This window comes from Schistocerca piceifrons, chromosome 2 (assembly GCF_021461385.2).
Source record: "Schistocerca piceifrons isolate TAMUIC-IGC-003096 chromosome 2, iqSchPice1.1, whole genome shotgun sequence".
Lineage (NCBI taxonomy): Eukaryota > Metazoa > Arthropoda > Insecta > Orthoptera > Acrididae > Schistocerca > Schistocerca piceifrons.
The window spans coordinates 466,220,857-466,246,766 of record NC_060139.1 but is presented as its reverse complement, the minus strand read 5'-3'; the positions used below and the strand labels follow the sequence as shown (position 1 = coordinate 466,246,766).

The following is a 25,910-nucleotide window of genomic DNA, read 5'->3' as shown; positions in this document are numbered from 1 at the left end:
AGTTTCTTTATATAAAGGAATAATTTAAATTTTTGAACAGCATATGTAATGGCGAGAGCCTCTCACTCTGTTTGAGAGCAGCATTGCTGAGAATTTGAAAAGGTTTTTGAAGCATAAACTACATGGCACTCGGTGCTGTCAGGGTATTTATGGAATAAAACTGCACTGATGCATCAGGGATGCATCAGTTGCTACTACCAGAGGCAGACCAGGAGTATACATTGTTAACCATGGTGTTCACTTGAGGCAATCTTTTAAAGCCTGTTGACAAGTATGTAACCACTGAAAATGTGTGTCTTGGCATTGTAGCTATTTCAGTGGGTGATAGAGTTCTGCCAGGTTTTCAGTTTCAGCCATAATAATTGACATTTCCCAGAAAGACTTGAAATTCTTTGATGTTCTCGGAAGAGGTGGGGTCTGCATTTTATTGATACATAATCTATCAATGGTTCCAATCTGTTTGCTGTGAGTTTAAACCTTAAATTTGACAAGGGAGATTGCAAGAAAGAACACTTGTACATGTTGCATTAAAGTCGTCTTACTGTTAGCCTCTGGAACAAAAGCTCAAGGTGGTGAAGGTGATCTTGAGGAGTTGCACATGTGACCAAGTTATTGTCATCATATGCAGCACAGTTGGGATGCCCTGCAGTAGTTGATTCATAAAATGCTGAAATATGGCAGTGTCTGATCAGATTCTGAAAGGTAACTGATTTTCATGGTAAGGCTATATGACATGTTTAGCCCTAGTAAGATTTTGATTCAGCATTAGAGAATAAATTTCCACTTCAGCTTGTGTATTGATCATTACTTTGAAATCACCATGAAGTCCCTGTGTACCATTGGATTTGGATACTGTGATTAGGGCAGTGGCTCACTGACTATGAGGAGTAGGTGTTAACACATCACCATGAGTGAACCTATCCATCTTTGTTTTGAGGTCATTCTTAAGAGCAAAGGGCATGAGATGGCCTTTGAAGAAATGTGGGATTGCTGTCATTTGAAGAGTAGTGTGAGCTTCAAAGCTGTTTATCTTCCCATGTCCAGGTGCAAAAATTTGGAAATCCAAAAGCATGTAAAGAGTCAATTCTAAAAACAACCCTGGGTTCAGCTACCATGAAAAAATTTACTCTATATATGAGTTGGTTATAAATAAGTAAAATGGAATGTTTTTTAACAAAGGCATGTGTTGACGTGCATAGACTCAAAGATTTGTTTTAACAAAAACACAGAAGCACTGACTCCCAAAAGTAATCTCACAGGGTCTTCACCAATAGCACATCAAATTACAGTTTTTGGGGTGTATTTCGTGATTTTGGCACTCCTGTAGATTGCTGACTCAACTAATTCACTTCTGCAGGCTGGGGCAGGTTAACAACATTACTGCTAATATTTACCTCTTACAAGTGTCCCTTTTTGTTGCACCCGTGGCAACTTTCGTACCATCGGGGTCATACACAGAGTTGCGTGGTGAAGTAAACAATATTCACAGCCAGGCAATGGTGCCACCACTGGTGTGGCTCATTGCTGGTGGTATGGGTTTATGGTGCTGCCCTGGTCACAGCGCAGGTGAAAGTCCCACCAGAGGAGGTATGGCATCCTGCATGACCAGTGCCAAAGAGCCGGCTGCAGTGCTGTCTTCTTCCACTATAAACATAATTCAGCTATTCGCATTACTTCTATCACAGGAGGAGCCAGTTTCTTCAACATGAGATTTCTCACTTCTGAATCAGGCATAAGCCATACAGTAATGTCTCCCATTAGAGTGTCCACATAGTTCTGCCCAAAAAACATTTAAAATTGCAATTTCAACTTAATCCCTGTGTTTAGGTATGTAATCACAAATGTTCCAATAAGACAGCAATTAGTTTGGCTTTCAAAACAGATAAATCTTAAATTCTAATTTTGTTTTAACTTTCTCCCAAACTGAAACTTCCTGGCAGATTAAAATTGTGTGCCGGACTGAGACTCGAACTCGGGACCTTTGCCTTTCGTAGGCAAGTGCTCTCCCGAACTGTTTTCACGATTTTGAAGAGTGAAATTTGGTTGAATTAATTTCTTTGAGATCTCATCTACATCTATGTACATACTCCACACGCCACTTATAGTGCAAGGCAGAGGTAACATTTTACCACTGCTAGTCATTTCCTTTTCTGTTTGACTCACAAATAGAGTGAGGAAAAAACAACCATTTATATGCCTGCATAAGAGCTCTAATTTCCCTTATATCCATGGTTCTTATGTGAAATGTACATTGGTGGAAGTAGATACATTCCTCTCTATCTAGTATCTATGGTAATTGCAGTGGAAGTTACTATAGCTCCATTTGGACAAGCTATGTTGACATGGATTTATCTGTAATTAACATAGCTATGACATAAGACTGTATGCTATTTAATGAGGACTTTCTTATAAGTAATCTGAGTGAAAATAGAATTATGAAATATTAACTGGTTCTAGAACCAGGCAAATTATAGATTGTCACATCATATGCATGTAAGGCTCTTAACAAATCAGTATGCCATACACCATGATGGGTGAGCTAAACACCCTGTAAAATCATTACAATTATGAAATAAAATTCCTAGTGGTGAAAGAGAGATCTTTAAACATACAGGATTGGAAAAATGCAAAGAAAAATAATTGTAATATTTAGCTATCACTTACCTATTATATCTTAAATGTGCACCTATTATATACTTGTTAGATACTAATTAGATTGAGAGGTATATTCAGGTATGTATTACACACAAACACTGTGACTTGCCACTTGTTTCAATCATTTAGAGTTAAAAATCATGTAGCACAGCGCTACTGAATGCCCATCAAGGACATCCACACATAATTTCACATTGTGCTAGCAAATTTGTTTTCTTTTTGAAAGTTCTGAACTATCTTATTCTGTCTTGTCAGATAGGATCTATTAGCAATAATGTTTTTTTTTATTGTGATTAAGAAATGTGATACTGATTTTGTAGTCTGCTTTGATTGTGTGTAAAAAATATAAATTTATTTTTCATTATATAAACAGGGTTATTATAACAAATGAGAGAATTTTCTTTTAAGAAACAAGTTAGTGAACATAAGCTTTTGTTTTTCATGTGTGAACATGCTGTATTTCTGACATATACTTGTGAAACAGAAACTACACAACTACCCACTTAAGGAAGGAAGGGAGCTTAGGGTTTATCACTCCATCAATAATGAGGTCATTAAAGGCTACCTGCTTATTGTCATATTACTGGGTAAAGATCTCACTGAAATTGTCTTCAATAAAAATTGTGCAGTGTGTTTCAAAGAGCACAGTTGTTCCAAATAAATCTATAACTACAAGCTCAGACTAAAAGAAAGTTCTGCTTTTAAGAAATCTTTTCAGTATTTGTGATTCAAATATTTTAACCTGTACACTAGAACATGAACATACACTGATGACATACTCTACAACAGAGGACTAGTAAATATTAAAAAAAAAAACAAAAAACAGATAGATTAATCTGCACACTGGACTCGCATTTGGGAGGACAACAGTTCAATCCCACGTCCGGCCATCCTGATTTAGGTTTTCTGTGATTTCCCTAAATCGCTGCAGGCAAATGCCGGGATGGTTCCTTTGAAAGGGCGCGGCTGACTTCCTTCCCCATCCTTCCCTAATCCGATGAGACTGATGACCTTGCTTTTTGGTCTCTTCCCCCAAACAACCCAACCCAACCCATTAATCTGCAGAGAGAGTGGGTGAATGAGAGAGAGAGAGAGAGCTCCAAGTTGGTGAATACTAGTGTATCTGAACGCTGTTATTATGTCATTAAACTTTATATCATTGATTCAAACTGAACTTGTAGCACAGAGATTAAGAGAGTGGACTAGTACTCAGGATCAGCAGGGTTCATAATACCATTTGACTGTTGAGATTTAGGATGCCCACTGCTTCTGTAAATCACTTTAGGAAAATGCCACAGTGGTTCCTCAGTCAAGGTCTTGACTCACTTTCTGAACCTGTACCTGTCCAGTCCTAGCTTGCACTCCACATCCAATGACCTTAACACTGAAAATAGTTTTAGCACAACTACTTCTGCCATCCTTCCTTCATTTACAAGCAATTTTAATAAAATATACTCACACTACAGATATCGTAGAGAACCACACTTTGTATTCTTATTAAGACAATCAGCATCTATATTAAAACCAAAGAATTCTGACAACAATGTAGAGTTGTGTCCTGGTCCGTGGTAGACTACTGCTGCACTCTAGCAGCAATCTCTTTAGTACGAATGGGAATCCATTACAAGCAGTGCTGGGAACTTTCATTCTATCAACAGTTATTTCTGGTTCTGGTCCATCTACATCTACATCTACATCTACATACATACTCCGCAATCCACCATACAGTGCGTGGCAGAGTGTACCTCATACCACAACTAGCATCTTCTCTCCCTGTTCCACTCCCAAACAGAACGAGGAAAAAAGACTGCCTATATGCCTCTGTACGAGCCCTAATCTCTCTTATCTTATCTTTGTGGTCTTTCTGCGAAATATAAGTTGGCAGCAGTAAAATTGTACTTCAGTCAGCCTCAAATGCTGGTTCTCTAAATTTCCTCAGTAGCGATTCATGAAAAGAACGCCTCCAGAGACTCCCACCCGAGTTCCTGAAGCATTTCCGTAACACTCGCATGATGATCAAACCTACCAGTAACAAATCTAGCAGCCCGCCTCTGAATTGCTTCTATGTCCTCCCTCAATCCAACCTGATAGGGATCCCAAGCACTTGAGCAGTACTCAAGAATAGCTTGTATTAGTGTGTTATAAGCGGTCTCCTTTACAGATGAACCACATCTTCCCAAACTTCTACCAATGAACCGAAGACAACTATCTGCCTTCCCCACAACTGCCATTACCCGCTTGTCCCACTTCATATCGCTCTGCAATGTTACACCCAAATATTTAATCGACATGACTGTGTCAAGAGCTACACTACTAATGGAGTATTCAAACATTACGGGATTCTTTTTCCTATTCATCTGCATTAATTTACATTTATCTATACTTAGAGTTAGCTGCCATTCTTTACACCAGTCACAAATCCTGTCCAAGTCATCTTGTATCCTCCTACAGTCACTCAACAATGACACCTTCCCGTACACCACAGCATCGTCAGCAAAGAGCCACACATTGCTATCCACCCTATCCAAAAGATCATTTATGTAGATAGAAAACAACAGTGGACCTACCACACTTCCCTGGGGCACTCCAGATGATACCCTCACCTCCGATGAACACTCACCATCGAGGACAACGTACTGGGTTCTATTACTTAAGAAGTCTTTGAGCCACTCACATATTTGGGAACCAATCCCATATGCTCGTACCTTAGTTAGGAGTCTGCAGTGGGGCACCAAGTCAAATGCTTTCTGGAAGTAAAGAAATATGCCATTCGTCTGATACCCTTCATCCATGGTTCGCAAGATATCATGTGAAAAAAGGGCGAGTTGCGTTTCACAGGAGCGATGCTTTCTAAAGCCATGCTGATGCATGGACAGCAACTTCTTTGTCTCAAGGAAGTGATGTTTATCAGTACATAAGTTTTATCACCGCTGAAACAAATGATCATTAATCTGCTGCATCCCCTCAGAGGACAATAAACTCCAGTTTTAACCAAATGGTTAATGGCATCACTCACCTTCAATAAATGTAGAAAAGCTCCACATACTGTCTTCTGTTGATCTAATAACAGCACATCAATACCTTCAAAGCGAATGGAAACTTGATAAACAACAAGCCGGAAGTCAAAAACATTTTGAATGATCATTTTTTAAATGTTGTAGAGAAAGTGTTCATTAGAAGAAGCAAGGCAGTTAATGGAAGAGGCCTTACCCACACTATTTGATACAATTGAAATTCCACCCACCTCTCCTTCTGAAATTAGGAAGATAATAAACTCTCTCAAGAATAAAAGCTCACATGGAATTGATTGCATTTCCAGCAGCTTGTTCCCAAGAAATAAGTGGGATTCTTAGCCACATATGTAATAGCTCTCTGAAGCAGGGTATTTTCCCAGATAGACTGAAGTATGCCATTGTTAAACCACTGCATAAAAAAGGGGATACGTCTGATGTCAACAACTACTGCCCAATCTCTCTTCTGACTGCCTTATCCAAAATTCTTCAAAAAGTAATGTATTGTAGAGTAGCTTCACACCTTTGTAAAAATAAAGTTTTAACAAAATGTCAGTTCGGTTTCCAGAAGGGTTTATCAACGGAAAATGCTATATATACTTTCACTAATGAAATATTAAATGCTCTGAGTAACCGGAAGTCACCCGTTGGGACTTTTTGAGATCTGTCAAAGGCTTTTGATTGTGTAAATCATGGAATACTTCTAGATAAGCTCAAGTACTGTGGTATGAATGGGACAGTGCTCAAATGGTTTAAATCATACCTAACTGGAAGAGTGCAGAAAGTTGAAATAAGCAGTTCACATAATATAGAAAAAACTGGTGATTTCTCAAACTGGGGAACAATCAAGAATGGGCTGCCGCAAGGTTCGATCTTGGGTCCTCTGGTGTTCTTAATGTATATTAATGACTTGCCATTCTATATTCACGAAGATGCAAAGCTGGTACTTTTTGCAGATGATACAAGTATAGCTATCACACCCAACAGACAAGAATTAACTGGTGAAATTGTAAACGATGCTTTTCAGAATATCATTAAGTGGTTCCCTGCAAACGGGCTCTCATTAAATTTTGACAAAACACAGTATATACAGTTCCACACAGTAAATGGAATGACACCATTAATAAATATAGACTTCAATCAGAAATCGGTAGCTAAGGTAGAATATTCAAAATTTCTAGGTGTATGCATTTGATGAGGGGTTGAACTGGAAAAAACACACTGAGGATCTGCTGAAATGTTTGAGTTCAGCTACTTATGCTATTAGGGTCATTGCAAATTTTGGCGATATACATCTTAGTAAATCAGCTTACCATGCCTAGTTTCATTCTCTGCTTTCGTATGGCATCATATTCTGGGGTAACTCATCATTTGAGTAAAAGAGTGTTCATTGCACAAAAGCGTGTAATCAGAATAATTGCTGGAGCTCATCCAAGATCATCCTGCAGACACTTATTTAAAGAGTTAGAGATCTTCACTGTAGCCTCACAATATAGCTGTAGTAACACGATTCACGTTTCCGTCACACTTCACCTAGTGTAGACCGAGAACTGTCTGCTAGGTATGCCCAATGTGAACAGACTGGGCACGGCCCATGCTGCCTGAGTTGTTGTTGTTGTTCCGCCGGCATACCTCCCGGTCCCCCGCATGCAAGGTAAAGAGCCAGCGGCCATTGCGGCGCAGGACCACTGCCGGTATCCAACGTGGATTGCGACCAAACCCACGTGCCCAGACCGACATACCCGGTGGAAAGCCAGGTACCCTGTTTTGCGAAGACTGGCAAGGACCAGGGCAGAGGAGATGCAGCAGAGTCCTAGGTTGGCGCCCATGGAGGAGCTCTGCGGGGCTGCATTCTCCCATTGGTGTGGTCCGGTATGCCGTCAGGAAAAAGTCAATGCCTCCTCCACAGCAAATTCGTGCACATACTTTTTCATCTGCGTCTTAAATGTGTACACCATGCGCTCGGCTTCCCCATTCGATTGTGGATGAAAGGGGGGAGAGCAAACGTGCCGAATACCAAAGCACCTACAAAAATCCTGGAAGGTCTGTGAAATAATCTGAGGTCCATTGTCTGATACCAGGGTGACTGGCAGACCTTCCACAGAAAAGATTTTTGCTAGTGCCTGGATTGCAACTTCTGAAGTGATTGAGGAGCAGTGAACCAGATATGGGAATCGGGAATAAGCATCAATGACAATGAGCCAATAGCCATTGAGAAACGGGCCCCACAAAATCCATGTGAACACGTTCCCATGCCTGGGTTGCAGGCGGCCATGAAGAGAACGCTGACCTGGGAGACGCCTGTTGGCTCGCACACTGGGAACAGGCGGCCACCAAGTGCTCAATTTCTCTGTCAATACCGGGCCAGTACACATGTCTGCGAGCCAAGGTTTTAGTACGGGAAACACCCCAGTGCCCATCATGTAATAACGTGAGGACCTCCCTTCGCTAACTTGCAGGAACAACCACGTGAGGAGCTGTATCATCGGTAGCCAGAAGGAGAACTCCTTCCAAGACTGAGAGGTGGTCTCGTAGAACAAATTAATTACAAAGAGTGTCCGAGACCCGACCTGGAGGTTGGGATGACCACCCCTGCTGAACGAGGCAAACTACTTGCCAGAGAACAGGGTCAACTGCCGTTTCCCTGGCGACTCTAGAACTAGTGATCAGGAAGCCATCAACTGCTTGGTGGGATGCCACATCCAAATGAAAACACATAATCTCCTCCCGATCGAACTTTGGATCCGGGCCCACCGGAAGACGGGAAAGAGCGTCGGCATTGGCATGCTGTCCAGTAGGGCAAAAATGAATGTCATAATGGTACTTAGAGAGGAACAAGACCCAGCTCTGCAGTCTGTGGGCTGCCCTATCCGGAATCTGAGAGGCAGGGTCAAATAACGATATTAATGGCTTATGGTCAGTGATTAACTGAAACTTCGTGCCATACAAGAAAGGGTGAAACTTGGTAACAGCGTAGACAATGGCCAAAGCCTCTTTTTCCACCTGGGCCTGCATGGGACTAAGAGTTTTAGACGCCAACGCCAGTGGCTGCTCGGAGCCATCCGCATTGCGATGGGCCAGGACCACCCCCACCCCATACTGCGAAGCATCTGTAGCCAGGACCAATGGCTTATTGGGGTCAAAAGTAGCCAAACAAGGCGCTGACATGAGGAGGCCCTTCAACGAGGTGAACACTCACTCGCATGCAGGTGACCAATCAAAAGGAACACCCTTGCGCAGAAGGCAGTACAGGGGACGGGCTATGGTGGAAGCCCTGGGAATGAACCAGTGGTAATAGGCAATCTTACCTAAAAAAGCTTGTAACTCTTTCAGCGAAGCGGGCCACAGAAGGTCGACGATACCTTGGACCAAACTTCCTAGTGGCTGAACGCCTTGCCACGAGATGGTGTAGCCCACATACTCAATGGACGGTTGGAAGAAGTTCGACTTACTCAGGTTACAACGCAGGCCCACGGACCTGAAGTTGAGAAAGATGGTTCAAAGTTTGTGCAAGTGTTCCTTCGTGCTGCAGCCTGTGACAATTATGTTGTCCAGGTAATTACTACAATGAGGGATTGTCGACGTGATGTGCTCAAGATAACGCTGAAATATTGCCAGGGCACTGGACATTCCGAAGGCCAACCGCTGGTATTGCTAAAGGCCAAATGGGGTGTTGACGACCGCCAGCTGTTTGAAGTCCTCATCAAGTGGTATCTGATGATAAGCCTCTGAAAGATCAATTTTCGAAAAATATTGGCCTCCTGTCATGGCAGAGAACAATTCATCAGAACGAGGCAAGGGATAGGTCTCCACCACCAATTGGGAATTAATGGTGGCCTTGAAATCGCCACAGAGACGTAATGTTCCTGAGGACTTCCTGAAAATAACGAGGGGCAAAGCCCACTCACTAGAATAAATGGGAATAACGACCCCGAGGGCTGTCAGCTGGTCTAGCTCTGCTTTTACCTGAGGGCGGAGAGCCAAGGGGATCTGCCTCGCGTGTAGAAAATGCGGGCGAACTGACGCCTTCAACGTCAAGTGAGCTTCAAAGTCTGAAACACGCCCCAGGCCCTCCTCAAAGATATCCTTAAAGTCAGAGATCAAATATTCCAATGATTGATAGGGAACGTCTTCGGAGACCAACTGTATGGTGTCTGTGATAGAAAAACCGAAAGCTTGAAAGGCATCCAACCCAAAAAGGTTAGCGGAGCTCGCATCACTGACAACAATAAAAGTTGTGACTGATTTGTAAGTAACGTCGGTAGTGAATTGACACAGTAGGGGAATGAACTGTTTACCATAACTGCGTAGACGCCGGTAAACTGGCGCCAACGGGGGTGACCCAAGGCTGGATTAAGTTTGTGCATTCAAAAAGGAAACTGCGGCACCCGTATCTATTTGCAGTTGTAATCAGCATGACCGAACCGACACCTCAATAAAGAGTTTGTGTACCGATGTGTCGGGAGCCTGGCCTGATGAAACTTCCTGAATGCCAATGTCTATGTCCTCTGTACCTGCTTCCTTCAATGTTTTTAAGGCTGAGCGGCAAACTTTTGTGACAAACAGCCCAACGCTGGGGGCACTCTGACCGATCATGATGTATATAGCATGATGCACAGGATGGTAACAGGGGCCGGCGGCTGGAACTCTGTTTATGCGCCATGTGGGAGCAGCCGTCACTGCCGGATTGTACTGCTCGCACGTCGTCCACACCGGACGCAGTGGACGCAGCTGTGCCGCCCTGAACTGCCGCGACGTTGCACCACGCTTCCAACTATTGACCTGCGGTGTGAAAGACTTCATACGATTGAGCAATGGACAGGACTTCCTCGAGGGAAGGGTCTTCTAACTGCAGGGCCCGTTGCCAGACCTCCCTATCAGGGGCCGAACGAACAATGACGTCGCGTACCATAACGTGGGCATACGACTCTCGCAACTGATCCGTGACAAAATAACACTTGCGACTAAGACCGTGCAGGTTAGCAGCCCATGCCCGGTAAGACTGATGGAGCTGTTTCTTGCATTGATAGAACTCGAACCTAGCCGCCACAACATGCATGCGGTGGTGATAATATGAAGACAGCAATGAACACAATGCATCAAAAGACCAGGACGAGGGTTCCTGCAACGGCGCTAGCTGCCACAAAACTTGATACAGTGAGGGAGATATCCAAGACAAGAAAATAGCAGGACATACCTCCGCATCGGCAACATGAAACGCCTGGAAATGCTGCTGAAGGTGATGTTCATATGCGTCCCAATCCTCCGCAGTTTCATCATACGGGGGAAAGGGAATGGCGCTGGAGCAGACTGCGTGGAAAGCAACTCCGGAAGCACTTGTTTCATGGTTGCCATGAGCTCCGTCTGCTGTTCAACCAAAACCCGCACTAAATCCTCCAAGCCATGGATAAGCTGCGAAACCGGAACAACGACACAACATGCGAAAGAACGATCCTAGTCGTCGCCAATTGTGTAGTAACACGATTCACGTTTTTGTCACACTTCACCTAGTGTAGACCGGGAACTGTCTGCTAGTGTGAACTGACTGGGTATGGCCCGTGCTGCCTGAGTTGTTTCCACCGGCAGAGGGTGCGGCCGAATTCTCGCTTGTCCTCTGGTGGACAGGACTTTACTTGCGGCAATTACTGTCCATGACGCGCCGTACCGATCTTTCTGGTGGCTACTGCAATAGCCTATATATTCCCTTATGAAATTTGTTATTAACAATCTGAATGAATTCAAAAGTAATAATAGTGTACATGGCTACAACACTAGGAGAAAGGATGATCTGCACTACTCAAGGTTAAATCTAACTTTGGCTCAGAAGGGGGTAAATTATGCTGCCACAAAATTCTTTGGTCACTTACCTAATAGCATGAAGTCTGACAGATAGCCATATAGCATTTAAAAGGAAATTAAAAGAATTTCTTAATGGCAACTCCTTCTCATTAGATGAATTTTTGGATACAATAAGTGGGTAATTTCCCCAAACCACACACAAAAAAATTAAAGATATTGTCATGTAATATTTGTGTAATGTAATATCTTTTATAGACACCTTTTATTAACCTGACATGTTCCACATCATTAAGAAGTGTCGTATTCATGATCTATGGGACAAGTACTAATCTAATCTAATGTATACTGTTATTGTTGTATCCCAGGTGTGGTTCAGCCACAATGTTATGTCGTAGCAACATACATCAATAAAGGAAATTATTCATCATTGGCCCACTTGATTAAGTGACCTTGCACCTCACTGCATTTGATATTTTTAAAGAATTATGCAAATTTTATGAACAATTAGTTGTTTTCCATAACTGCTGAGTGGTGATTTCTTAGGATTCTGTCTTTTGATCAGGGTTTCTTGCATTTATATGAATATTCCCCACCTCTAATTAACCTTGACATCAACAAAACATCAAACTCTTCCACCTCTCTGACATGAATTTGTCAAAGTATAGGTTTGTCCAAAGTAACGTTTCCAAAAACTGATGTGGCACTGGCACCACCAGACTAACTGCTAAACAGAAAACCAATGAATCTTAAGCTTTCAGAACCAGGACCAACTTATAATTTTGCTGAAGTAGACAACAAAAGGCATCCAGGATGCCAGACTTTAGGGTGAATATTATGTCATCACTATGACAAAACACAAAATGTGCAAGCATATCTGTTAGTTCATCATAAAAACTCCCAGTATTAATTCTACTGTTTCTTGTACGTCTTGTGTACGTTAACATCTTGGCTCTACGTGCAGGTAATTATACAATATTTAATTTCATTATCTGCTATAAGCATAACCGCTTTCTGCTTTGTGTATTAAATTTTAATATAGATATGTGGTTAATGTCACATATGCTTAGCAAATGTGATGTTATAATATTTCAGTATCAAATATGGATCGTGAATTTCCTCTAAGTCTTCGGTTTAAGAAACCTGTGGTAATGGCTACAGGACTATGCATACACAAGGGGGAATTATGCATTCTCCCCTTATGGAGCTGCATCTGTGCTGGTCGTACTCTATGAAGGTTCCAGGGGCAAAACAGCCAGCCAAATACAACACGCTTTACAGCTGCCATGGGACTGTGTAATTACAAGGATTGGTTTCAGAGACATCCATCGCCACTTAAGGGTGAGCTCCTATATACACTAATATATATTTTATTAACTCTTCTTTATTTAGATTTTTACTTTTGCTGAAAATGTCTTTATTTAAAACAGTGAAAATTTAATTTAATTTCATAGATTAGTCACGGACAAGTACTGTAACTGCCCTGTAAACAAATCAGAGGCTATGTCATTCATCATATAAGTTATGTACTAAAATCCACAATAGTTAAGCTAACAGGAAAAGAGTAGCACCTGACACAAACTAAATCATTATTTCTGTGACTCCTTAGGTCTAGCTGTGGCACTTGACTATTGAATCAACTCTTTTGTCATGATATTTACTAAATTATTCTTAGCAGCAACAGAAAGCACAGTAACTAAAATAAACTATCAGAAACAGGTGTGTTAATTTAAGTAGGCACTATATGATCCACAATGGAGACCTGTTTAGTGGCTAAACTATTAAAGAATTAACAGAATTCATTATATCACTGAAAATCATGAATTGTTGAGGTCATAAAGGTGAACCAGTAATACCTCACTAAACATCATAATAGAGTCATTGTTTATGATTCTGTTGTGCAGTACCTTTTTCTATGATCTGTACTTAACTGATCAATATATTTTATCATAATAGATTAACATTTTATCTCTATAGACAGATAAACCATTGCCTGTTAGTTTCACAACTAAATAACAGCAGGTCATTGGGTCTAAAAAAATTGTCAGTGGCTATTGCACTACCTCTTCAATACAGCAATGTAGGAAAAGACAGATTGCTGCTTACAGTAAAAGAAGGCATGACAAGTCGCAGGCAGGCACAATTGGAAGACACTCATATATAGTTTTTGGCCATAGCCTTCATCAGTAAAAGACACACACACACACACACACACACACACACACACACACACACACACATACATACATAAACAAAAACCTCATCCACACAAACCTCCAGATTGCTGCTTGCATCCCATATTGCTGCTTGCAATCCCCAGCCCCTCCAGATTACTGCTTGCACCCCACGTGATGTTGCGTTCTGGCCCAAGATGCTGGAGCTGGTGGTTGTGTGTGTGTGAGGTGTGCTTGCTTGTGTGATATATCTCTCTCTCTCTCTGTGTGTGTGTGTGTGTGTGTGTGTGTGTGTGTGTGTGTGTGTGTGTGTCTTATACTGATGAAGGCTATGGTCGAAAGACATATGTGAGTGTCTTTTAATTGTGCCTGTCTGCAAGTTGTTGAATTGTTCAACAAATATCTTGATAAAAAGGCAGTACTCATTATTGGAAACAGTAGTTTCAATTCACAAGAAAGGGAACAGAGAAGAAGGTCACAGGTTGATTGTCTTTAGTTAGTGGTATGAAAGACTTTTACCAAAATTCTCATTAATTGTTTAGAAGATAAAGAAAACATTAGAATTTAGTTAGGAAGGAAAATCTTGATTTTAACACTGAGTGTAGTATGATGAAAATTTTCAAGTTTCAAGTACAACTAAACAAGCAAAGCAATGACTATGGGTTACCACTTTGTCTAGGATTTATTAAATTATATGAAAATTTGACTTCGTTGTAATAAAAACTGTGCTAACTGCCTTGAGAAATCAAGCCTACATTATCAGTTTCTCAGTTAATATCTGTAATGAGGCTAAACTGCACTTTGACAACATGAAAAGATTGGGAGGAATGAAATGTGTTAGCAAAAAATTGATGAGCTTGATAAAGGAAGCATGAGAGTAGGGGTAAATATTATTTACACCAAGATGAAAATGTTGTATAACCAGTCCACTGAAAGGATGACAGTCTAGGTTAGCAGTGATTTTATTGGATAAGTTAATGAAAATTTGTATGTTTAGAACAACTGAAAATTAAATTCAAATAGACAGTGAAAGTAATAAACAGTAGAGCGCAACTGGATCTGAATTGATTTCAGGACTTTAGGTCATATCTGAAAATAGGTATCTGGTATGCCAAACAAAAAACAGCATTTCAGGTGCAATGAGAAGGCACAGATGACATAATAATGGGTTCCAAATGAATGAATAAATTAAAGAAGAGGTTGAGAATGTGAGTCTGGCCATTATCGAATTGCAATGCTGATGAAATGATGAAATGTTCAGATACACTGACAGAAGAAAAATTAATAAAACATATCTTTGCATTATTCATAACAGTAAATGACCTAATGGAAGACAGGTGTACAAAATTAGGAAATAAATTGAATATATCTGTAAGCATAAAGCCAAAATTGACAATTTGTGGAGAAGTGTAGAAGAGACTTTTATATGGGAGTGTGTAAAAATTGGCTCAAAGAAGGGTATAACAGTGAAGATTTTATGAAAGAAAGTTTTCTGCCAGTGAGAGATACAGGAAAACCAGACATTTCTTGAAGACTGGTAAGCCAAATAGATGGATTCCTATGAGCTTGATAGGTACTAGATGAAAACATAGCCATTGGAGGTAGTTACCTAATATCAGATATCAGAATATTTATCATTCCTGTTACCAAGAACATAGTGTATGAACAAGTCATTTCAGTTTCACCAGCTTTATAGATGAAATTGTTGCCATCAGTACCTCATATTTGAAATTTTTCACTTTTGAAACAAACTTTCATCACAATATAAAAAGTGTGAGTGAAAGAATCAGGACTGATGGTGTTGCAGCATAGTTGTGTAGAAGCATAATTGTATAGTGTTCTACAAGTAATACAAAACATATGACACTCAGCAGCACAGAAATAAAACAATAAGACATTTAAAAAATATGATAATGGAAAGTCTTGAAAGGGATACAAATAATGCAGGAAGTAAAAATAAATACTCAGTATGTAACTGAGGTACTGTGCAGTCAGTAGGAATATAGACACTACTGCAAGTGTTGTTCAGCTACAATGTCCCATCTGACTACTTCATCCAGTCATTGCAGCTTTTCTAGGGTCAGGGGTTGTATTGGTTGGAGAGGGTGAGAAGGAGGAAGGAAGAGTGGAGGGAAAGAGAAGGGTGGAGAGGAGGGTGACTCAGGACTGAGAGGGAGAGGCTACATGAGAATAGGGTAGGTATGTGCCACTGGTGAGCTCACATTAGTACAGGTACAGGGAATTGCATATCGCATACAAATACATTGTGTGGCACACACAACTTGCCATGCCTGCACCAGGGCAAGCAGTCCAGTGCCACATTCTTACCCTATTCTCTTGCTCCTTTTCCCTCCTATCCTGTGTCACATTCCTTTCAATTCCAAACAACACAGGCCCCCATCTCAGTTGTGCTGCAGTGTCAGGCCAGTAAAACTTCATGGCAGATTAAAACTGTGTACTGGACAGTTTTGATGAAAATGAGTATGTAAATTTTGGAATACATATCCTTAAAGCATCTAGGTAAACATTTTTCTAAATAAACGCTCTTCTGTGTAAATTACGTAATTGCTGAGAAATAACTTTATAGTTTGCTTTCAAATTTAGTGTAGTTGGCTGTCAGATGTTTTATATCATTAGGTAAGTAAAAAAATATTTTGGAAGCAGCATTGTTCATCTTTTTCTATCCTGAAGTCAATTAAACAAAGTATGATGAATATCATTCTTCTTGTTTGTTGTAATTATAGCTTGAATAAAATAACTTTGTGATTTTTGTAAATATTATTTACACTAAAAAGTAACAGTGACTTACCCCAATTTATTTAACAAATTGAGCCACGTTGCAGAATTCTCCTCGGTGCAGTGCAAGCTGTTTTAAGTAAACAATCTAATAAAATGACCTTTCCTTCATGGGGGACCACAGTCATGTAGAACCTAATCGAAGTCCAGGTTGTGCAGTGTCAGAGCTCCATCAGTAACTAACAAGAGTCTGAAGAATAGACACATGTAAACTAAGTCCATAGAAAGAACCAAACCAACAGACTGAGTGGTGTGCAGTTTCACTGATCAAATTACAACTGGCCATGTGCTGTCTTATATGCAGAATTCATCAGAGAATGCTCCTGGTAACAAGTGTCATCCAAGTAGTGGTACCACAACAAACAACAATAATGTTGCACCAGCTAACTGGTTTCCACAGTGACATCAGACGGCACCACTACAAGCCCTCCCTCAGGAGCACCACTGTGGAAGTCTGTGGCAGGTTGAGGCTCAATGGAAGTAGCATAAGCCACCTTGGGACTGGAGGATTCACTGGGGCTGGTGAAGCCAGGAGCTGCTGAACGGGATGGTGGAGATGAAATTAATTTTGATGGCACCACAGAAGCCTGTGGGCAGAGACCACAATACACGTCATGGATCTATGTTGGAAGGAAGCTGTCCACAGATCCAGGTTAGGTGGCATCCAAGTTCATGGGCCACACTGAAGTGTTCACCCTGAAGGGGAAGGCCTCATTGATGACATGTGCCAGGGCCAGCCACAGCAAGTCCAAGAGTGTGGTGAGGGCAACCATAAATCAGCTCCGCCAGACTGCAGCTTTCAATCAGGGTGGCCATATAAGTTGCCAGAATATTGCAGATGGTGTTAGGTGCAATATTGGGCAGTTCTTGTAGAGCTGGGTCTTGAATATGTGGATTAAGTGTTCCATGCGATTGTTGGAGGCTGAATGAAAGGGCATGGTACGGGGGTGCTGAATTCTGTTATAAGCACTAAACAGTTCAAAGTCATGAGTGGTGAACGCCATCCTGTTATCTAAACCCAAAGAGCATTAGATGCCTTCAGTGGCAAAGATTTTTTCCAAGGACATGACTGTTGCAGTATAAGTGACCTGGGGCAAATGGCACAGCACCCACAACTGAAAGTGAAGAATCCAGCTGTGGCAGTAGTCCTTATATAAGATCCAGTTGTAGTTAATTTCACCATGGCCAATAGGGACAACATTCTGAGCCAGTAGTCCAACCCTTCATGTGGCACAAAGTGAGAAAGGCAGCATAATGTTGGTTCCTTGCATGTAGCAACTGTGGCATTGTGTGATATTAAGGAAAAAGCCAAAATAGCCAAATCCAGATCTGAATCAAGTTGAAAATACAATTATTCAAGTTGGTCAAAAGCTGAATAGAGTCTCGTGGTGAACTGCAAGAGCACATCCATGTTAGCATGAAATGTCTCTTCCTGGTAGTGGATAGAATAGTGAAAATTCAACAAGAACATTGCCTAGTGCTGGAGGCCCAGTCTGGAAAGCAATGCTTAGGTCCAAAGATAGTGAGCAATGGTTGATGGACCATGAAAGTTCATCTTGATGTAGATTTCTGTCAATAAAATAATAATTTAAATTTCAGGGCTGGGTAGATGATACTGAGGGCCTCCATTTCTGTTTGAGAGAAGCATTGCTGTAATGTGGATAAGGTCTTAGAAGCAATGCAGTAGGGTGCTCTGTGCCATAAAGATATTTATGGGACAAAATTTCACCTATGCCATGGGGGGATTCATTAATCACTACTGCCAGCAACAGACTAGGGGTATATATTGTGAATACAGCTCCCACTTAAGGCAATCTTCCAAATCCTAGACAGCAAGGTGACAGTTTGAAATGTGTGCCCTGGTGATGTATCTGGTTCGATGTGTAAGAGAGTTCAGTTAGGTTTGTAATTAGATAATCATGATGATTGATCTTATGCAGAATCACTCGTAGGTCTTTTTCATTCATGGGTGACTGCATGTTACTGATGCCCACGATATAATTTTCCTTTGGTTTTAGTACATTGACCAAGAGTTTGAACCCCAAATATGTCAAGGATGGTTGCATCTGAGTACTTCTGCACCTAGCCTCTGGAACAAGAGTTTGAATTGTGAAGATGGTTCTCAGGAGTTACACCTCTAAACAAGATGTCTTTCTCTATAAACATTGTCCATTTTGGTGTCAACTACCACAAGATAATGTACTGGATGAGTGACCTGGTAGCATGTGAGAAAAACTGAAAGTGTTCCTAACAAAGGCACATGTTGGTGTCCATAGGCCCAGATGTTTCTTTTGGCTACCTGCAAGGGCTGTGACACAAAACTTAAGTAAGTGGGTTGGTTTAGCAAGGACACCAAAGAATCTGTCTCAAGGAGTATCTTTACTGAGTGCTTGCTTATGAACACATCTACATTTTCTGGGCTGCACACTGAGAGGTCAGCACATTCTTAGATTTATCATTCACTTGGTTTACTTCCACAGGTTGGGGCACATTCGTTGCAGAGCTGCTGAAACATACTTTTTACAAGCATCCTGTTTAATTATGTTTGACGTCTTCTGAAAGCTTCTCCTTCTGTTAATTTTATGAAAATATGACTGTGGACTTCCTTTCCTCCATTTCAATTGTAAATGCAGGCAGTCGACTGCAGGGAACACCAGTGCCTCTCAAGATGATATAAAACGTGAAGAAATTCTTCTTAACTTGGTTCTATTTCACTTTAATAAAAATACTTAATGCTGTTACTACGTCTTCTCTTACTCAGAAACACATGTGATACAAAAGACTCGTAGCCCATCAGCGTAACTAAACTTCTACATTCAAGAGAGTGAAACAAAATCATGTAAAAAAAGTGAATGATATTTTATGGTCATTTGTCTACACTGCGCATTTATAACTAATGTCTTTACTGACCCTTATAGTTGGCCTTTATTCTGTCATTATCGCTGCTTTAATAAATTTTAACTCTACCATATCTGGGGGCGTCTTTCACCATGTACCTACACAGCTCCCAAAACAGACCGTAAACAGTAAAGGAATATCAAATTTTAATAAGGGAGGGCTAGGACAGTAGTGGCCCAGTCCTCCCTTGCATATCATTTTTTCTATTTGATACTAAAATACTGGATTTCTTTCATGTAATGACAAAAAACTTTTTTACATTGCAAAGATAAACTAATGAAGAACTTATAATAATACAGGCACTTCAGTAAATTTAGTTACTTCACTGTGTATTGACTTCAAAAGTTGCCATTTTTTTTTACTTTAGATAGTGAAATTCATGTTAACTTACCTGTAATGTCTAAAATCAAGTCAGTTGATGAAATTTGAATATGGTGGCTATAAACAGTTGAAAGTCAAAGATTATAGAAGTGTAAACCAGTGACAACAACCACAAAGTTTAAAAAACGGATGTCCCAAACATTCCCCCATCCCACCCACCCCTACATTTTATATCAAATGAATTTCAATTCTTCTGCTTTCAGAGCTTCTAATTTGTTTGGTTTATTGATGTAGACTGTAGACTTCAAATAACGTGATAAAAATATATGGAGAAGTCAAGTCTGGGGAACAGGGAGGCTATTCAGTGTTACAAAACCTCAAAATCATATATTTTTATTTATTTATTTTGATCCAACATCAACTGATTACAAAAAAAAAAAATTTTTTTTTTTTTTGTTCCAGTCATCTAGATAAATCAGAGCCTTACTTACTAGAGTTATGTATTATTGCTTGGCATTTTTATCTACACAACTTTTTTTTCTAAATTTAGTTGAGAGAACAACATTACATATATGGACTATGCATAAAAACAATTTGTTATTGCAATACTTAGATTAAGGAATCTACAGTTTGTGACACAGTGAGATTCAAATATTTACAGTTTGTGACACAGTCTAAGACCTGAGATTACATATATTTTTAGATAGACAGTCTTCCATCATATGAGTGTACTAAATCTAGAAACTCATCTATTGAATATACAGGACTGTTTAGGAGCCATAATTTTAATTTCATTTTTAGTTTTATAATGGGCAATTTGGAGATATCAGGATGGAAGCAATTCAGTAGTTTTATGCCTGCATATCGAGGGCTTTTCTCATAAAGTGTTGTTCTATGAGAGATGATGTGGGGTCTCTCTCTACCTCTAGTGTTGTGTTGTGTATTTCTTTATTAAGTGTTTTGTTACTGTTTACTGCCATAATTATTATCTTCAGTACATACATATTATGAACAGTTAGTATTTTAAATTTTTTAAACAAATTTCTGCAGGGCTCCCTGGCATATTTCTTTCCCATAGTTCTAAGTGCCTTCTTTTGTAAGATAAGTACACTTTTCATATTACTGTTACTGCTGAATCCCCATACATCTATCCCATAGCTTAGATGGGATTCAAATAATGCAAAATGTATTTGTCTAAGAGTGGCGATGTTACAAAAAGGTGTCAGTTTTCTTAGGACATATATGATAGTACATACCTTCTTGCAAATATCATTTTTGTAAATCTAGAAATATGCCACATACATGTTCTTTATTATCTATTGCTTGAGTGACACCTTCAATTAAGTTGGATGCTGCTGTAATGGTGGATGACCCCTCGACAAACCCATACTGCCCCTTAGAAATCACTTTTTTGCATTGCAGGAAGTTCCAGATTCTTATGTATATTACTTTCTCAAAGATTTTTGATATTATTGGAAGAAAAGAAATGGGTCAAAAGTTTTCTACTAGATTTCGGTTTCCTTTTTTAAAAATAGACACAACTCGAGCAATTTTCAACTCATCTGGAAATAGACCATCTTCCATATGAAAGTTGATAACTGTTGATAAAAGTGATGCAATTTTATGTGTACAATTCTTAAGAGTGTCCAGACTAAGACTATCATATCCTGCTGCATGGGAATTCTTTAAGCTACTCACTGTTTTAATTATTTCTTCTTTACTTGTTGGCATCAAAAGTATACTTCCTGACACTGGTGATCCTTTGAATTTGTATTTATGATTTTTAAGCTGATTGTTTATGCTGGAGCCAACAGAAGCAAAGTAATTGTTAAATACACTCCTGGAAATTGAAATAAGAACATCATGAATTCATTGTCCCAGGAAGGGGAAACTTTATTGACACATTCCTGGGGTCAGATACATCACATGATCACACTGACAGAACCGCAGGCACATAGACACAGGCAACAGAGCATGCACAATGTCGGCACTAGTACAGTGTATATCTACCTTTCGCAGCAATGCAGGCTGCTATTCTCCCATGGAGACGATCGTAGAGATGCTAGATGTAGTCCTGTGGAACGGCTTGCCATGCCATTTCCACCTGGCGCCTCAGTTGGACCAGCGTTCGTGCTGGACGTGCAGACCGCGTGAGACAACGCTTCATCCAGTCCCAAACATGCTCAATGGGGGACAGATCCGGAGATCTTGCTGGCCAGGGTAGTTGACTTACACCTTCTAGAGCACGTTGGGTGGCACGGGATACATGCAGACGTGCATTGTCCTGTTGGAACAGCAAGTTCCCTTGCCCGTCTAGGAATGGTAGAACGATGGGTTCGATGACGGTTTGGATGTACCGTGCACTATTCAGTGTCCCCTCGACGATCACCAGTGGTGTACGGCCAGTGTAGGAGATCGCTCCCCACACCATGATGCCGGGTGTTGGCCCTGTGTGCCTCGGTCGTATGCAGTCCTGATTGTGGCGCTCACCTGCACGGCGCCAAACACGCATACGACCATCATTGGCACCAAGGCAGAAGCGACTCTCATCACTGAAGACGACACGTCTCCATTCGTCCCTCCATTCACGCCTGTCGCGACACCACTGGAGGCGGGCTGCACGATGTTGGGGCATGAGCGGAAGACGGCCTAACGGTGTGCGGGTCCGTAGCCCAGCTTCATGGAGACGGTTGCGAATGGTCCTCGCCGATACCCCAGGAGCAACAGTGTCCCTAATTTGCTGGGAAGTGGCGGTGCGGTCCCCTACGGCACTGCGTAGGATCCTACGGTCTTGGCGTGCATCCGTGCGTCGCTGCGGTCCGGTCCCAGGTCGACGGGCACGTGCACCTTCCGCCGACCACTGGCGACAACATCGATGTACTGTGGAGACCTCACGCCCCACGTGTTGAGCAATTCAGCGGTACGTCCACCCGGCCTCCCGCATGCCCACTATACGCCCTCACTCAAAGTCCGTCAACTCCACATGCGGTTCACGTCCACGCTGTCGCGGCATGCTACCAGTGTTAAAGACTGCGATGGAGCTCCGTATGCCACGGCAAACTGGCTGACACTGACGGCGGCGGTGCACAAATGCTGCGCAGCTAGCGCCATTCGACGGCCAACACCGCGGTTCCTGGTGTGTCCGCTGTGCCGTGCGTGTGATCATTGCTTGTACAGCCCTCTCGCAGTGTCCGGAGCAAGTATGGTGGGTCTGACACACCGGCGTCAATGTGTTCTTTTTTCCATTTCCAGGAGTGTAGATCTGCTATCTTATTCTGATCAGTTTCTATTGTGCCGTTTATCACCAAGTGATTTTCAGTTGTATGTTTCCCAAATTTACCTATTTCTCTATTTATTAGTGACCATGAAGTTTTGGAAATATTATTTGAGTTTTGAGTGATACTTTCAAAATGTTTCTGTTTTTCCAAAATTAGGAGGTCTACATAGTATTTCTGATACTTTTTGAACTCTTCTTTTAATTTTTTATTGCTCAAGTCATTTAACATAGCATACTCATACCATCTTAGTTTTTCTCTAGCTTCAGTGACTGAACCTGATATCCAGTTTTGGGTTACAGCATGTGACTAAATTTGAATTCTCTTTTTTTTTAATGGTCTGGCTTGGTTGAGAATGTAGTATAGTTCACTTGAGAATTTGCCATAAATATAATGTGTCATTAGAATACTGTTCCAATCCACATATTATTCAAATGAGTTGTATATTGATTCATCCTAATATATCTGTAGCAACTATGTGTAGGAACTTTTTTTTTGTGCACACTTAGTTCTACTGCATGGTGATCTGACAAAGCACTTATAACAGAAGATATAATACTGTATAATTGGTAAATGTCTGTTGTGATCTGAAAAAGCACTTATAATAACAGAAGATGTAATACTGCATAATTGGTAAATGTCTGTTGCAATAATGTCCTTGTTTCAAACTAGAGTAGCTTATCTGGATCTTTGCACACTTTTGTATGTTGACACCAATTTCTTTTGATAGCCTTCTTACAGAATTCTATCGGCTGTTTCTGATTGCAGCTCTCACTCTTTAAATGGTTTCTTGACTGTATACAGATCTATGCTTAGTCATACACTTAGCATCAACTGTACTGCCACCAGTTCTGTGGGATTCAACATGTCACTGAACTGTTTTGAGAAGGACATACACTACCACCAAATGTAGCACAAAACTTTCTTTGAGCAACAATAACTGAGTAATTGCTAGCAAAATAAAATTTCACTACTGCTGATCACAGTGGTTTATTCCCTCTTTCCACGTCAGGCCACTAAATTTCACAAACATTGGTCTTTATCTTCATGTGAAACAAACAGAAAAAAATTTTACCACAAAATTTTCAATATAAATGTGGTCCTCAATCAGTTGTATTCCTCTAGGTTGATTGCCCGGTCTGCATAAGATTGAGTGTAGCCCTTTTTTTTATTGCCATAATTCTAACCTGGATTCAATAATGTGTTTTATTGTCAAAAAATGATCTCGTAAAAAAATATTCTGCACAATTCAAGTTGCACTAGATATTTTAGCAGCTCTAGTTTCTGTATTATGTGATACAGTTCAGGTTTTCGTAACAAGAACATGACCTTTGGACTTTTCATGTCAGAAATTTGGCAAGTCATAAAATGTTACTACAAATCTATGAGAGTAAGCATCCCACTCATCACCTTGTTTGTTAAAGGGTGGGAAAGCTGTTAGCATGGGTGCTGTAGGAGGTGCATTAATGAATGCTTGCACTGCCTGTAACATTGCTGCCATTAGCTCTTGATAACCCTGCATGATTTGAATTAGTTGTTGTTGTAGTTGCTCCATGACTGAAAACTCACAATCTTGCCTAATCATAAAATGTTCAAAGTCTGATTTGTGCACGTCACAGGTCCCCCCGTCACCATTTTTGTAAAGGTGATTTACATTCAAAGCTAACTGAGACTTGCCCTAGTTTTTTCATCACACTGAGATATGTTACAGTACGCTTATTGGAGCAGAGCAGCTATTTTAAGTAAGCATTCTAATCAAAGTCCAGTCCATAGTTCAGAGTTCTGCTAGTAACTAACAGAATTTGAAGGGTAAACACCTGTAAAAAACGTCCATAGTGAAAACCAAACTACCTAGATCGATCAGCACACATTTCCGCTGATCAAATTGCATCTGATTCAGACTAGCTCTGAGCCAGCTTGTATGCAGGAGCCATTCTGGTGATAAGTGCCATCTGCTCAGTGGTGCCACTGTAGTCAACAGATACATTGTGCCAACTATTCACTTTCCGTAATGACGTCAGGTGGCACCATTGCTGTTTTGAAAGATTGCTTTCATAGACATAAGTGTTGTCAGCCACACTCAGCAAGGCTTTGCATGTAAGTGCAAAATGGGTACTACAGTTAGTATAGGCTGATGAAGAAAGAACTATGACTTGCTTGTCATAGGATACTAACATTCAAGTCACTGAAACATTAATCACAAGATTATTTTATTGAAGTACAAGGGGAGCATCACATCTTCTGAACTATAATGGGTTATTAACAGTAAATACTATGAGAGAATATATGTGATACTAATAACAAATTAAATACATTAGCTACTGAAACAATTAAATAGTTCTCTCCAAGTTTTCAAATGAGATAAACAGCAAATGAAACAGAATCCTATTGTCTAACATACTCCAGGACATCCTCCAACTTAAATTCCAATTCTCTGTTATTATTTTTAGTCCATAATATGAAACTGTAATCAGTGTTGTACCATTTGATTTGCAGAACTGAATAAGGTGTTTTATTTTTACTTCTTTTACAACTTATATTCAGTTAAGAGAGAGAATGTACATCTGTACAAATTTTGTGAATGATTGTTTTTAATACAATTTACAGTTTCTTTGGTTGATGTAAATCAGCTAAGGTTGATAATAATATGCTGAAAGAATTAAACTTGCTTCTCTGTTCAGTAGAGCATTAGTTACATGTAAGGCAAACCATAATGAGCCTAAAGTAGAACCATGTGGAACTCCATCAATTATTTCCCTCCAATCAGAAAAATGTTCTTGTCTGTATGTTTGAATTTATGTACAATAATCTACATCATTTTTGTTTGGTGTGACATGAGACTTCTTTCAGCTACATTATTAACTGCACAAAACACTACTTTTTCTAATATAAATGTTGCAACAGACACAATCATGTGGCTTGAATGGCTTGAACATGTAACATATTTACTAACAGCAATAGAGGAGCCATTGAGTGGTAGATCA

General features: G+C 40.4%; 1 protein-coding gene across 2 annotated transcripts in view; it reads left to right on the top strand.

Moving 5' to 3' along the window:
* Positions 1–25,910, top strand: part of LOC124777713 (mucin-2-like) — a 107,634-nt gene that overhangs the window by 50,255 nt on the left and 31,469 nt on the right. The window contains exon 3 of one of the 2 annotated variants that reach the window (XM_047253210.1): positions 12,624–12,803. In XM_047253210.1, coding sequence (XP_047109166.1) covers positions 12,624–12,803 — 180 coding nt within the window. Of the gene's footprint in view, positions 1–12,557; positions 12,804–25,910 lie in introns of both variants that reach the window. The other variant, XM_047253211.1, reaches the window with a different exon arrangement.